Source organism: Dasypus novemcinctus, chromosome 23, assembly GCF_030445035.2.
Source record: "Dasypus novemcinctus isolate mDasNov1 chromosome 23, mDasNov1.1.hap2, whole genome shotgun sequence".
NCBI classification, from domain to species: Eukaryota; Metazoa; Chordata; class Mammalia; order Cingulata; family Dasypodidae; genus Dasypus; species Dasypus novemcinctus.
The window spans coordinates 72,422,654-72,434,778 of NC_080695.1; the positions used below are offsets into that span (position 1 = coordinate 72,422,654).

Here is a 12,125-nt window from a genome sequence, read left to right on the forward strand (position 1 = left end):
CCTTGTTCACACTCATGCGTTCACTTGTGCGTTCTCGTGCGTTCATTTGTTCCTCCTGCTCACACTCGTGCATTCTTTCCTCCCTCCCTTGCTCACTCGTGCATTCGTTTGTAAAGTGCATTCGTTTGTAAACGCCCCTTGAGTGCTGTGGGGGCAGGTGCCTTATGAGGCACAGTCTACACGCAGGCGGAAGACGCCGTGGACAAGGGAAGTGTACGGCGGGGACGGGAGTGCCGGAGGAGGGGTGCACAGTGCAGGGAGAACGTGCCCCCGAGGCTTCCCCAGGGAGGGCGATTAGGAGTAGACAAGTGCTCGGGGGGTCCCAGGGAGAGGGCGCAGGCAGAGCGGGGCCGTGCAAAGCCCTGTGCTGGCGCGGCGCGGCCGGGCTGCGTGACCGGGCGGCCCCCGAGCGCATGGAGGAGCCTGGCCCCAGGTCCCAGAGGCTCAGGCTAGGTGGGTGGGGATGGGCACCGTCGCAGTCATCCCAGAGGGGTGGGTGGCTGGTCGTGCGGCAGGGCCGCCAGAGGACAGCGGCCCGAGCGGGCCCCAGGCAGGCAGCGGGGGGCCGGGGCCTACCCCCCCAGCCTTTACACACAGCAGCGTTAAGCGCCATGCGTGCTGGGGGGGGGGGAGGCTGCCGCGTGGGAGGGGCCCAGTGTCCGACTTGCCCAGCGCCCTGGTCATTGCGTGTCTTGGGCCCGGTGACGCCCAGAGCCCCCTTCTTAGGAGGTCAGACCTCGTGACGGTCCCGAGCTGCGAGTCTGTCCGTACTGCAAGGCACGATACCTTCCTCTGACTAAAAATTGAACAAGTTTTCGATCTCTTCTTCTCTTGAAAGTGCTGCATTGCACCTGCCAGCCCCCCGCTGCCAGCATGCAGCCCTTGCTGGCTCCACCAGGTGCCCCCGCGCTGCCCTCGCACTGCTCAGGGGGCCCCAGTCATTGGCTGGCGCTTCCTCAGCCGGCAGGCCCGGGGCCCGTGCGGCAAATGCCGGCACCACGGCAGCCACTTCCTGGCCTCGACTTCCCTTTTGTGTGCACACATCGTGCATGTTCCCTGTGCGAGGATCAAAGGAAAGACACGGACAATGAGGCGCTACCTCCACCGCGGAAGTTCCTGTCCCAGTTCCACTTTGCCCCGCGCCCTTCCCGGTTTCCTGGGTGGGGAGGCCGGCAGGAGTCACAGCCTCCAGGGCTGGGCGCACAGCCCAGCGGGAGCAGCAGCGCCACCCGCGTTGTTGGAGAAATGGCAGGGGCACGTGCAGACGGGCGGGCAGCTGCCTGAGGCCAGGCCCTGGGCGAGGAGGGGGCGAGGGGACGGCGCTCGGGAGGGAGCAGTGGAAGTCGTGCAGGGTGCTCGTGTTACGCTTAGAAAGAGCTTCTGGAAAGAGGCCCGCGTCAGCCCCGGGCGCTGAGGCAGAGCAGCAGCCCTCTGGGGCTCTCGTGAAGGGTGTTCGTGTGGGGTGGGAGCTTAGAGCCCCAAGGCCTGGAGAATCCAATCAAGGTCCCACCAGAGGAACTGCCTCGCCCAGAGCCACGGGCCCCATGCTGAGCAGGACAGCGGGCGGCGGCGAGGCTCGACCATCCTCTTCCTCCTCGGGCTCTGTGGCCTGGCTTCTTCTAGCCGCAGGCTGGCGGGGGCTCGTCTCTCTCCCCGGGGCTCGTTTCCTTCTGGGCTCAGCTGCTCTGGTCTCCACAAGGTCAGCCCTGGACGTCAGGCTCGTCTCTCCCTGGGCCGTGCCCGTGGTGCGCCCTCTCTTCCTGCGTACCTGCTGCCACGCGCCTGCTCCCGCGTGCGTGTGTTTCGTGCCCAAGGGGCGGGGCCTCGCCCCTGAGCCACCATACCACGTGGTCAGATCCGAGCCCTTCCCTGCGCGTCGTTTAATCAGACGCCCCTGCTGAGTCTCCTCCAGCGAGGGGATCGCCCGGAGGAGCGGCGGTTGTCGATGCACCTGTGTTCCTTTTTGGAGTCGTAGGTAGTCCCAGCTACCCCGAGGCACACCTCGTTCCTTGACGGTCACTCAGGTGCTCCTGAAAATGGACGCAGAACGGGGCTCCTCGGCCTGCGGTGTGCATGGGAAGCCCCGGGCGCCGTCTCTGGGGTCCGACAGCGGGGACGCCAGGTGCCAGGGTGGGCGCCGTCTGGCTCTCACAGGGTTCAATCCCCGGGCGGCCTGAGTGTGCAGCCTGGGCCGCCCTCCGGCCCTCTCCAGTCCGTTCCCCTCTGCTCACCGCTGGGAACGGCTCCTTGGAAGCCAGCTGCCCCGCGCTGTCCGGCCAGGCCCTCCAGCCGCAGTCACACCTCCAGCGGTGTCGGTCACCGCCGGGCGGCAGGGTCTTCGCAGGCGTTTGGGTTTGCCTCCAGCTCTCTAAGCTCGTAGGCCAGCGATGGTGCGCACATTTCAGCTAGATGTGATACAGCTGAAAGGACGTTCCACCTGAAAGCTCTGTGGCCCCGCCCGGGCCCCGCGGGCCAGCACGGGCTCCTTCCAAACACGCAGCGTGCCACCCCACGCTCGGAGCCAAAGAGCCGCCCACGTCTGCATGGCGCCGTGAGCATCTACTTTCTTCCTCTGCAGGCCGACAACAGCCCCGACTCCAAAATCTGCTTCTATGATGTCGAGATGGACACCATGAGCACCTTCGACTTCCAGAACGGACAGATGGACTTCGGGGATGTGCTGTCGTGCAGCGGGCAGGAGCCGGGCAGGTGGGGCTGCGCCGTCAGGGCCTGGCTGGGGACAGGTGGACTGCAAGGACGTGCTGCCGTGTAGCGGGCAGGAGCTGGGCAGGTGGGGCTGCGCCGTCAGGGCCTGACTGGGGACAGGTGGACTGCGGGGACGCGCTGTCATGCAGCAGGCAGGAGCCGGGCAGGTGGGGCTGCGCCGTCAGGGCCTGGCTGGGGACAGGTGGACTGCGGGGACGTGCTGTCGTGCAGCGGGCAGGAGCCGGGCAGGTGGGGCTGCGCTGTCAGGGCCTGGCTGGGGAGGCGCAGAGGGTGTGCCGGGCCTGCCACAGGGCAGGTCGCGGCCTGGTTGTTCTTCACACTCAGCCCCTCAGCAGTGACTCGCCGTGAGAGCAGAAGAGCACCGCAGGGCCACGCTGGGGCAGCGGGGCAGCTTCAAGTCTGTTCCCCCGGTTTTGGGGTTCTGAAATGACTTTGCTAGAAAGTTGAACTTGCAAAGGGCTGTGGTCGAGGGGCCTGCGTGCGTGGGCCAGGCACCGTGGCACCGAGAGAAGCAGAGCAGCCCTGCTCCAGTCTTTTCAGGAAATGTAATTCTGAAACAACAATGGTCTTTCTTCAGAGAGTTAACGTAACGCGGCTTTAAAGTTCCTTCTGCTACGAAGGAAATATCCCCAGAACGTTAAGTGCTTGTATTTCATGTACAGTTTACCTGGGACTTTCGCATAAAGTAATGCAAGAATGCTCGCCAGCCGTGTTCAGGAGGACGGTGGCCTTGCCCCCAGAGGAGCACGGCTGAGGTTCAGGTGCACAGAGCAGGTCCAGGACGGAGGGGCGAGGGCGAGCGCGGGCCGCGGGCGGCGGAAGGGCGAGGGCGAGCGCTGGCCACGGGCGGCGGCTCCAGGCAGCAGGAGCACCAAACGGGGCCAGCCATTGCCTCTCGTCCCTCTCTTCCTCGCTGCTCTGGCATTTGGCCACGACTCCCACCCCTCCCCGTGTCCCCCCGCCCTCGCCCAGCTGCTCTGCCAAGGCTCCTTTCTCCTAGAACCTTCCGGATCCTTGTTGCACGCGGGTTGGTGCACTCCTCTGCGGGCTCTCCCCCGTCTCCCGCAGGCTTTACCTCTCACCTGACTTGGCTCCAGCTCTCTCTGCACATGATGCTCATGTCATTTTCTCCCTGTGTCCCCAGATGCCAGCCCCTCTCCAGTCCCGCTTCCTGCCAGCGGGGTCACTTCTGGGCACCCCGACTGGAGGCTCAGCATTCACCTTTGACCCCTGAAGCGAGGACCCCCAGGCTGCAGTTTTTCTTGTTTGACCTGTCTTTTATCTTCATTTTTATTTTTGTTTTTAGGAAGTACCGGGAGTCAGACCCAGGGCCTCAGACACGGGAAGCAGATGCTCAACCCCTGAGCTCGCCCACTCCCCTGACATGTCTTTTAGGCTCCTGCTTCCCGCCTCAGCTCCCAACGGCCGTTCACTGCTCCCCTTCCCGGGAGTGGAGTCACGTTCCGAGGCCGGCCTCGCGCCTGTCTGTCCACACCCCTGAATCTCAGCCCGCTCAGGGGCACCCACGGGCGCTCCCGGCTCTCGTGGGCCCCCGCGGATGCTCGCCTTGCCACAGCTCCCTGACTACCAGCAGGGGCCCTGGCAGGGTTGGGGACGGGTCGACCCTCCTCTAGCTACCAGGGGCCCCAGCCCTGAGTCCCTTTTGCTCCCTCTTGCTGCCCTATGTTCCTGCCGCCTGGCCTTGCCTCCCCCCAGCACTCCGCAGCGTCGTGGGCTGTAAAACTTGGAGTTTCCTACAGGGAAAGGCCCGGAGGGCAGGACGCGCAGCGCCCACGGGGACGCCGTGGGCCAGGAGCCGGTCCCCTGGCGCTCCTCAGGGCCCGAGGCCCCTGCCGGCCGCAGCGCCGAGGCCCCGAGAGGACAGTGGGCCCTCCAGCCAGGCTCTCAGGCCCAGAGCGCGTGTTGGGACGGGCGCCGCGGTGCTGTCGCGTGTGCCTGGGGCGCCCCTCACCGCGGCGCTCAGGCAGAGCCTCCTTCTCCCCCAGGAGCCTGGCCTTGGCAGACGAGACGCTGGCGCGCTACCTTCCCGTGAGCCACTTCTGGGCCCAGAGCGAGCCTAGGCTGCTGGTGTGCGAGGCCGTCCAGGTGGCGCCCGGAACCCCGTCGCCGCACGCAGAGCAGCCGGCCCCGGCCAAGAGCAGCGGCTGCACGGTACATGCCACAGCTACGGGACCGGGAGGGCCGCGCAGGCGGAGGGGGCGGGCTGGAGCGCGACCTCGGCGGCATGGGCACCTCCAGAAACCACGGTGGCCGGCCCCTCCTGGCCGAGGAGCCCCCCGAGGGGCGCCGGACCACACAGCGACCCCGCAGGGAGCGAGGGGCCCCGACACAGAGCAGCACACCGCCCCGCCCTACCGGGCTGCCGTCTGCCCTGCGTCTGGCCTGGTGGTGAGCTGGGCGGGCGCACGAGCTCACTGCAGCTCAGTGCAGCGCGTGCCTCCCCTGCCAGGCCGGCGTGGGGCGGCGGCCCCTCTGCCCCCCGTGGCCCGGGTGCTCCGGCCTGGCCTCCAGGCAGGGCAGAGCGTGGAGGACCAGCTTGCGGGCGAGGACCCTTGCTGCGGGCACCGCCCAGTGCTGCCTCTGGGCACAGCCGGGCCGTCCTGCAGAGGGGCCCACGGAGGCTGGCGCTGCCACCCACTGACTGCCCCCCCGCAAGTCCCTCCCCGCCCCCGGCAGCCCACCCCGTGAAGGGCTGGGCCCCACCCAGCAGGGCCGCAGCCCTGAGGCATTTCCGAGCCAGGCATTTCCGAGCCAGGCGTCTGGTGGAAAGCGCAGGTTCCCGTGTGCGCGCCTCCGCACCCCGCCTCGTCCTCAGCAGCGCCTCCTCCGTGGGCGCCTGGCGAGGGCAGTGCGGGGCAGCTGGCCCGGCTGAGAGGCCGTGGAGGGTGCTGAGGACCGTCTGCCGCAGGCCTCGGCCCCCCCGAGGCTTCCCGAGGCAAAGCCAGGCCTGGGTCCTGACACCGGGCGGGAGGCCGTGCCCTCTCCTCAGCGCGGCCGCCCAGGGGTTTTGTTCGGGCCGCAGTGAAGCGCTAAGGGGAAGGGCGAGGCCGGCGGGGTCCCAGGGGCTCTGTCTTTTGGGAAGAGGAGGCGGGGGGGGGGGGGGGGGGGGGGGGGGGGGGAGGGCTCCGGCCAGCCCTGGGCGTCCTGTTTCCTGCTCAGGAGGCCACAGCAGTTCTGTTGACCCTGTTGATTTGCAAACCAGAGTAAAGACCCTGAGGGGAGAGACTTTGAATGCAAGGGCACTTCAGAGTGTCCTGCAACAACCTGGTGGAACGGCCAGCCGCAAAATAAGCCAGGGGGCGGCTGGTTCCGAAACCCTTCCAGAAGACGAGTCAGCTCACCAAGAAGGAGCCCCCGAGACACGCTGCCAGCCACGTGCCGTGGACGGGGCCCTCGAGGCGTGGGCTGCCTCCCCTCGGGGGCCGCGTCTGTCCCAGCGCACAAGTGCCGCAGGGCACCAGCACCTCTCCTCCCCCCTCCCAGGCAGATGTCCTGATCCTGTCGTTCTTCCTGTCCGACGAGCACGGCCTCTTGCTCCAGGAGAGCTTCCCCCTGCCACCCGCCTGCCAGACGCTTCTGGGCCTCGAGGTGCCCCATTACTACTTCACAAAAAAGGTGCGGCTCCCCCAGAGCGCGTGCAGGGTGTTTCCCAGCTCCCCCTGCGGCCACGACCTACCCAGTCTCCCAGCACACTGGAGGGAGGCGCTCGGGGGGCCCCTGGGGGTCATGGTCATTGACTAGCACAACCCCCTGCCCCAGCTCATCACCAGCATCCCGGCCGGCGCTGCTCTGTGACAGCATCGCAGCCTGAGGGATGCCTGAGCATGCTCGGAGGAGGGGCTCCGCCGGCTCCCGAGCACCTCCCCGGAAAGAAGCCGTTCAGCTTCTCCCCTATTCTTTTCCCTTCTCTTCCCTTCTCTTCCCTTCTCCTCTTCCCTTCCCCTTTCCTTCCCCTTCCCTTCCCCTTCCCTTTCTTTTCACTGCTTTACTTTAGCAACTTACATATTCCCATCCTGCTAGAGGAAATCCACCCTCCCCCGGGCAGGTGCAGCCCTGGACCTGCCCGCGGCCCTCACTGCCGGTGGAAGGCCGCCGCTGGCACGCCCTCCCAGCCGCGCTGTTCTGAATAAGACCTGGCCCTTCCCAGGACGTGGCTCCCGCCTCCCGGTGTCCCCAGGGACAGAGGTCGGCTCCCGTGGGTCCCCACAGGGCCTCCCCGGGTGCCTGCCCAACAGTGGGGCGCACCGGCCCAGGCTGCCCCTCCGAGTGCAAGCCGTGCACCTCGGGCCCCCGCCTGGGGGCGTCCAGGACCGGGCTGAGCTTTGTCACCAGGCGCCCGCCTGCCCAGACCTGAGAGCCCTGTGGGCGCCTGGGCCTCCATGTAGAGCCCACGAGCCCCAGGCTGGGCTGCCCACTCTGTGCTCCCGCCCAGCGCGGCGCTCAGCCTCTTCCCAGCCCCTTCTCCCTCTTCTTGGGGGGGCTGCAGTGTGGGCTTCCTTCTTCTTAGGAGGTACAGGGACTTGAACCCAGGACCTCGTACGGGGGAAGCAGGCGCTCGACCACGGAGCCACACCTGCTCCCCAAGTGTGTAGATTTTTTTTATTATCATTTTTTTATTTATTCCCCCCCTTGTAGCTTGCTTGCTGTCTGCTCTGTGTCGACTCACTGCACACTCCTCTGTGTTCTTACTTGTCTCCCTTTTTGTTGCGTCACCTTGCTGAGTCGCCTCTCCGTGGCGCCTGCATGCTGGGTGGCACTTTGCTGCATGCAGGTGAGCCTGCCTTCACAAGGAGGCCCCGGGACGTGAACCCAGGGCCTCCCCTGTGGTAGACGGGAGCCCAGCTGATGGAGCCACAGCCGCCCCCAGGCGTGTAGACTTCTATCTGGCTTTTCCTTGGCTTTTCCTCCGCAGCTGCTAGTCAACCTTCGCGGCGCTCGCGGCGCTGTTCTGGCCTTCCCAGTCAGGGGCGATCGCTCCTGTACCGGGGTGCAGGGCGGGGAGCGCCACCGCCGAGGAGCCATCAGACTCGACAGGGCATGCGCCCTGGGCACGCCGACCTCGACGTGGCCGCCCGTGCCGCCCCCCTTGGGAAGCTGCGCCCTGGTCAGAGCGGCAGGGCTGCCCTCCCAGGCCCCCAGGCGGGCGTTTGCTGAAGGTGGATCAGGCTCAGTGGCTGGGGCCGCGAGTGCCAGGGTTCTGCGGGCACCTCGCCTGCTGGGCGCAGCCCTCACAGGAAAGACCGCGGGGCTCTCGAGACTGGCGTAAGGCACCTTCACCTGCCCGGTGGTCACGCGCTGCGTGAAATCGCTCCATGAAGGGCGTTCCCGGGTCTGCCATGCTGGTGATGTTCCAAATTTCTTTCTTCTTTGCATTTGAATATTTGAGTGGAAAACCCAAAAGTGGCGGAAGTTCTTTGTCCTCTCCCTGCTGGCCTGCGCAGTCACGCTCTTCGCTGTCCACTCTCTTCTCCATCCTGAGCCCCTCTTACGTCCCCCTGCTTCAACTCTGCCGGTTCCCAAACGTCCCCCGTCCGTTTGTCTGTCCCGTTAGAGCTGCATTCTCCGTGCAGCGCTGCTTCCTGCTCACGCGGGTCAATCTCCCCGCGCCCCACCGGAGGGCCCGGGAGCCGGCCGGAGCTGAGCAGCCACCCCACCACGCAGCAAGGCCACGTGGCAGTGCCTGGCCCCCGCCCGCCCTCAGCCTGCCGCCTGAGTGTGTGACGGGGGGCCTTCCACCCTGGTCTGCGGTGGAGGCAGCGGCCGTTCCCCACGTTCGCGCTGGGGTCCTGAGCCACTGGGCGGCCCCAGCAGGCCTCCTCCGAGGCGGCCCCAGCCACCATCCTGCCCCCAAGTGCAGCCCTTCTCCATGCTGCGCCTGCCTGAGCCTCCCGGGGCGGTGCGGGACCCTCACGGTGTGCGCGTGACCCTCCGGGAGCGGGGGCCCTCGCCATGCTCTGCTGGGATTAGCTGAGAACCCGGCGGGGTGCTGCGGGTGTACCCACTCGGGCCGTGCTCACAGGGCGCCCCCATTTCCGCGTGAGTTGGCAGGGGCTGCGCCCGGCCTGGCACGGTCCATTTGGAGCCCAGGACCAGGCCGGTGTCGGCGCTGGCGGAGCAGCAGGCAGGAATGCTCTTGCCCTCGCTGGGCGCGTGCCTGCGCAGGCGGCGTCCCCTTTGTGCAGTTAGTCCACATCACTGGCTCTTGTGGCCTGCGCAGCCCCGCGAACCCGCACTGCGCCCTGCCGGGTCCTCCGCGGCCTCAGGGCCTGTCCGGGCTGCCCTCCTCTGTGCCCGTGCCCCTTCTCGCGGAGGCCCGGGGCGCTGCGGCGGCACAGGCTGAGATCGCAGCTGCCAGGCAGCGCGGCAGGGGCGAGCGCAGCGAGCGGAGGGGAGGGGGCCAGGGGGGCCCATATGCCTCCCAGGAAGGCAGAGAGAGCGGAAGAGGCAGGTGACGAGCAGCGGGTGCAGGGGGCTCGCGGCCCCGAGTGAGGGTGGCGAGGGGGCTGCTGGCGGGCACCCAGCCCTCGGAAGGCTGGTCCCCGGAGTCGGGCGGGGAAGACCCCCAGGCAGGGAGGCCGTCCGGCAGGCGTGTGTGTGGCGAGTGCTCGTGGGGGGCTGTGTGGGGGCCCCGGGGAGAGGCTTCACTTTTCTGTGTGCCTTTTTGGGGACCGCTCCGCTCAGCTGATGATTCTCTGGAAAGACACAATGGAGGGGCAGCACCGACCAGGTCCCTGTTTTGGAAAATTCCAGCCCAAACGACAGCGGCGTGACCCAAGTGCACGAGACCCCGCAGATGGGTGTGCACGTCTGAGTTGTGCGGGAGAGTGGCAGTTCTTGAGGGTTCTTCACTGAACCCTCAAACTGGTGGGAGCGAGCCCAGCCCTTTCATAACCGTCGAAAGTCCGGGGTTGCGAGGCCGAGGCTGAAAACCCGCCCAGGCATGCCGGCTTGCGCGCACCCCACTCTCGGAGACCGGCGCCTGCAGCTCCGACGACGCTGAGCGACCCTGGACACTCTCCCCGCGCCCGGCAGCGCCGCCTGGCCTCCCGTCCTCTGCCCGCCTGCAGCTGGCTGTGCTCCCGTGACAGACAGCACCGAGGGCAGGGGACGGGCGCGGGCGTCGGTAACGGGCGCCCCCTGTCATTCAGCCTGGAGAAGAGGACAGAGGGGACCAAGCGGACCCCGGGCAGCCGCACATCCCGCCGGCGGTGGGCAGGAGGCCCCTGCGGGACTTCGCCGGGCTGGAGGACTGCGACGCGCCCACCCGGGACGCCATGCTCAACTTCAGCTTCTTTGCCGCCGTCGGGGACATGGACGAAGCGTTCAAGTCCATTAAACTCATCAGAAGGTAGGAGCCGGTCCCCGCCGCGGCCCCCGCCCCCCACCTCCCCTCTCAGTTGGAGCATGAACTCGCCAGCTCCTGCATACTGTGGTCTTGTCACTGGTGACGCCCTGCCCCGCTCGGACGCCGCGACTCGCCTGGCGCGCCCTGTGGGGAGGCGGCAGCAGGCGAGCTGGCCCTCGCCGCGGTCACTCCAGGACCCTCGCGGGTCGCTGAGCTCCCCTTTGGCTTGTTTTAAAGTGTTCCGGGCACTTGCTAGTCAAGAGCCCCCCGGTTGCTAAGCGTGACCGACACACGTCCCTCTGAGAATAACCGCGACAGATCAGAAAAGGCCGAGGTAGATCAGTGCCAGATCCCACGGGCAATGGAGCCTGCGCAGGCGGCCTTCTAACCCAAGGCCCCGGCCAGCGTCTTCCTCTCTGTTGCTGAAAGAATTCAGGAATTCTTCACAAAAGCACTTGGCAGGTTTTAATTTCCAAAACGTAGAAAAATTGATGAATAAAACTAAAGTAGGAAAAGACCGAGTGAGAGTGAGGAGGCTGAGGCAGGCCCCGCTTGGCAGCGACGGTTTCTGCCCCGCGGACATTGCCTCGGAGAAGCGCCCAGGGCACCTGCTGCGCGGCCTCTCTGTGCCCAGGGGGCAGGAGGCCCACGGCGAGAGGCCTTGGGGCTCTGGGCTGGGCAGAGGGGCTCCTCGGCCCCCTCCCTGCCCACTTCTCATTTCGGACTCCCACGTGAGCACAGGTGAGCCCCAGGCCAGCTCTGGAGCCTCACGCACACTAACTTACGTTACCTGACATCGGCTACAAGTAAAGTTGGCAGAAACAGCACAGCATCGCAAAAAACAATTTTTGGCACACAATTGGGGAAAACTCCATTCCAGGGATGAAATCGGGGAGGAAGGGAATGTCCGAGCCTCCCCACTGCCCTCTCGCGGGCCACTAGCCGGTCACTCATGACCAGCTCGGTGCATAGCAGGCTGTGCACCCACGGGTGCCTTAGGAGCCCCACAAGCCACGCTGCCTCCTGCAGCACCCACCCTGCTCCTCCTTTGTCCTGACTGAAGCTCCTGGAGCATTTCAGGTGCTAGAGCCCAGCTGCCGCCCTCGCGTTCCCTGGAAGGTCAGAAGCAGCACAGGGGAGCAGCCCTGTGTGGAGGCGGCGGCCGAGGGGCCAGGCCTGCGCCTGCCTGCGCGTGGCCCCGGCTCCGGGTCAGAGCCCTTGTCGGGAAGAAGGCGGCAGGAATGTGCCTCCAGGTAGCCATGGGCCCGGCAGTCATCATGGATGCGCCATCCTGGGGGCCTGGGTGTAAATGTGGCCAAGTCACCCCGGGCGCCTGATTATAAATGTGGCCGCGCCGTCATGGGTGCCTGGTTGTGAAATGACCACGTCACCCCAGGGACCTGGGTATGAACATGGCCACATCGTCACAGGCGCCTGGGTATAAACGTGGCCACGTTGCCACGGGCACCTCATTATGAACATGATCCCACCATCATGGGTTCCTGATTATATACGGGCCCACATTGTCGTGGGCACCTGGTTATAAACGTGGCCACGTTGTCATGGGCGCCTAGTTATAAACCTGGCCACGTTGTCGTGGGCGCCTGGTTATAAATGTGGCCTCGTTGTCGTGGGTGCCTGGTGATAAACGTGGCCACGTTGTCGTGGGTGCCTGGTGATAAAATGGGCCCCGTTGTCGTGGGCGCCTGGTGATAAACGTGGCCACGTTGTCGTGGGCACCTGGTGATAAACGTGGCCACGTTGTCGTGGGCACCTGGTGATAAACGTGGCCACGTTGTCGTGGGCACCTGGTGATAAACGTGGCCACGTTGTCGTGGGCGCCTGGTGATAAACGTGGCCACGTCATGGGCGCCTGGTTATAAACCTGGCCACATTGTCGTGGGCGCCTGGTGATAAACATGGCCACGTTGTCGTGGGTGCCTGGTGATAAAATGGGCCCCGTTGTCGTGGGCGCCTGGTGATAAACGTGGCCACGTTGTCGTGGGTGCCTGGTGATAAAATGGGCCCCGTT

General features: G+C 66.2%; 1 protein-coding gene across 2 annotated transcripts in view; it reads left to right on the plus strand.

Annotated features, from left to right (window-relative positions):
- Positions 1 to 12,125, plus strand: part of IFT140 (intraflagellar transport 140) — a 79,386-nt gene that overhangs the window by 33,799 nt on the left and 33,462 nt on the right. For both annotated transcript variants that reach the window (XM_058286696.2, XM_058286695.1), the window contains exons 15-18: positions 2,579 to 2,709; positions 4,734 to 4,899; positions 6,232 to 6,363; positions 9,897 to 10,096. In XM_058286696.2, coding sequence (XP_058142679.1) covers positions 2,579 to 2,709; positions 4,734 to 4,899; positions 6,232 to 6,363; positions 9,897 to 10,096 — 629 coding nt within the window. The remainder of the gene's footprint in view (positions 1 to 2,578; positions 2,710 to 4,733; positions 4,900 to 6,231; positions 6,364 to 9,896; positions 10,097 to 12,125) is intronic.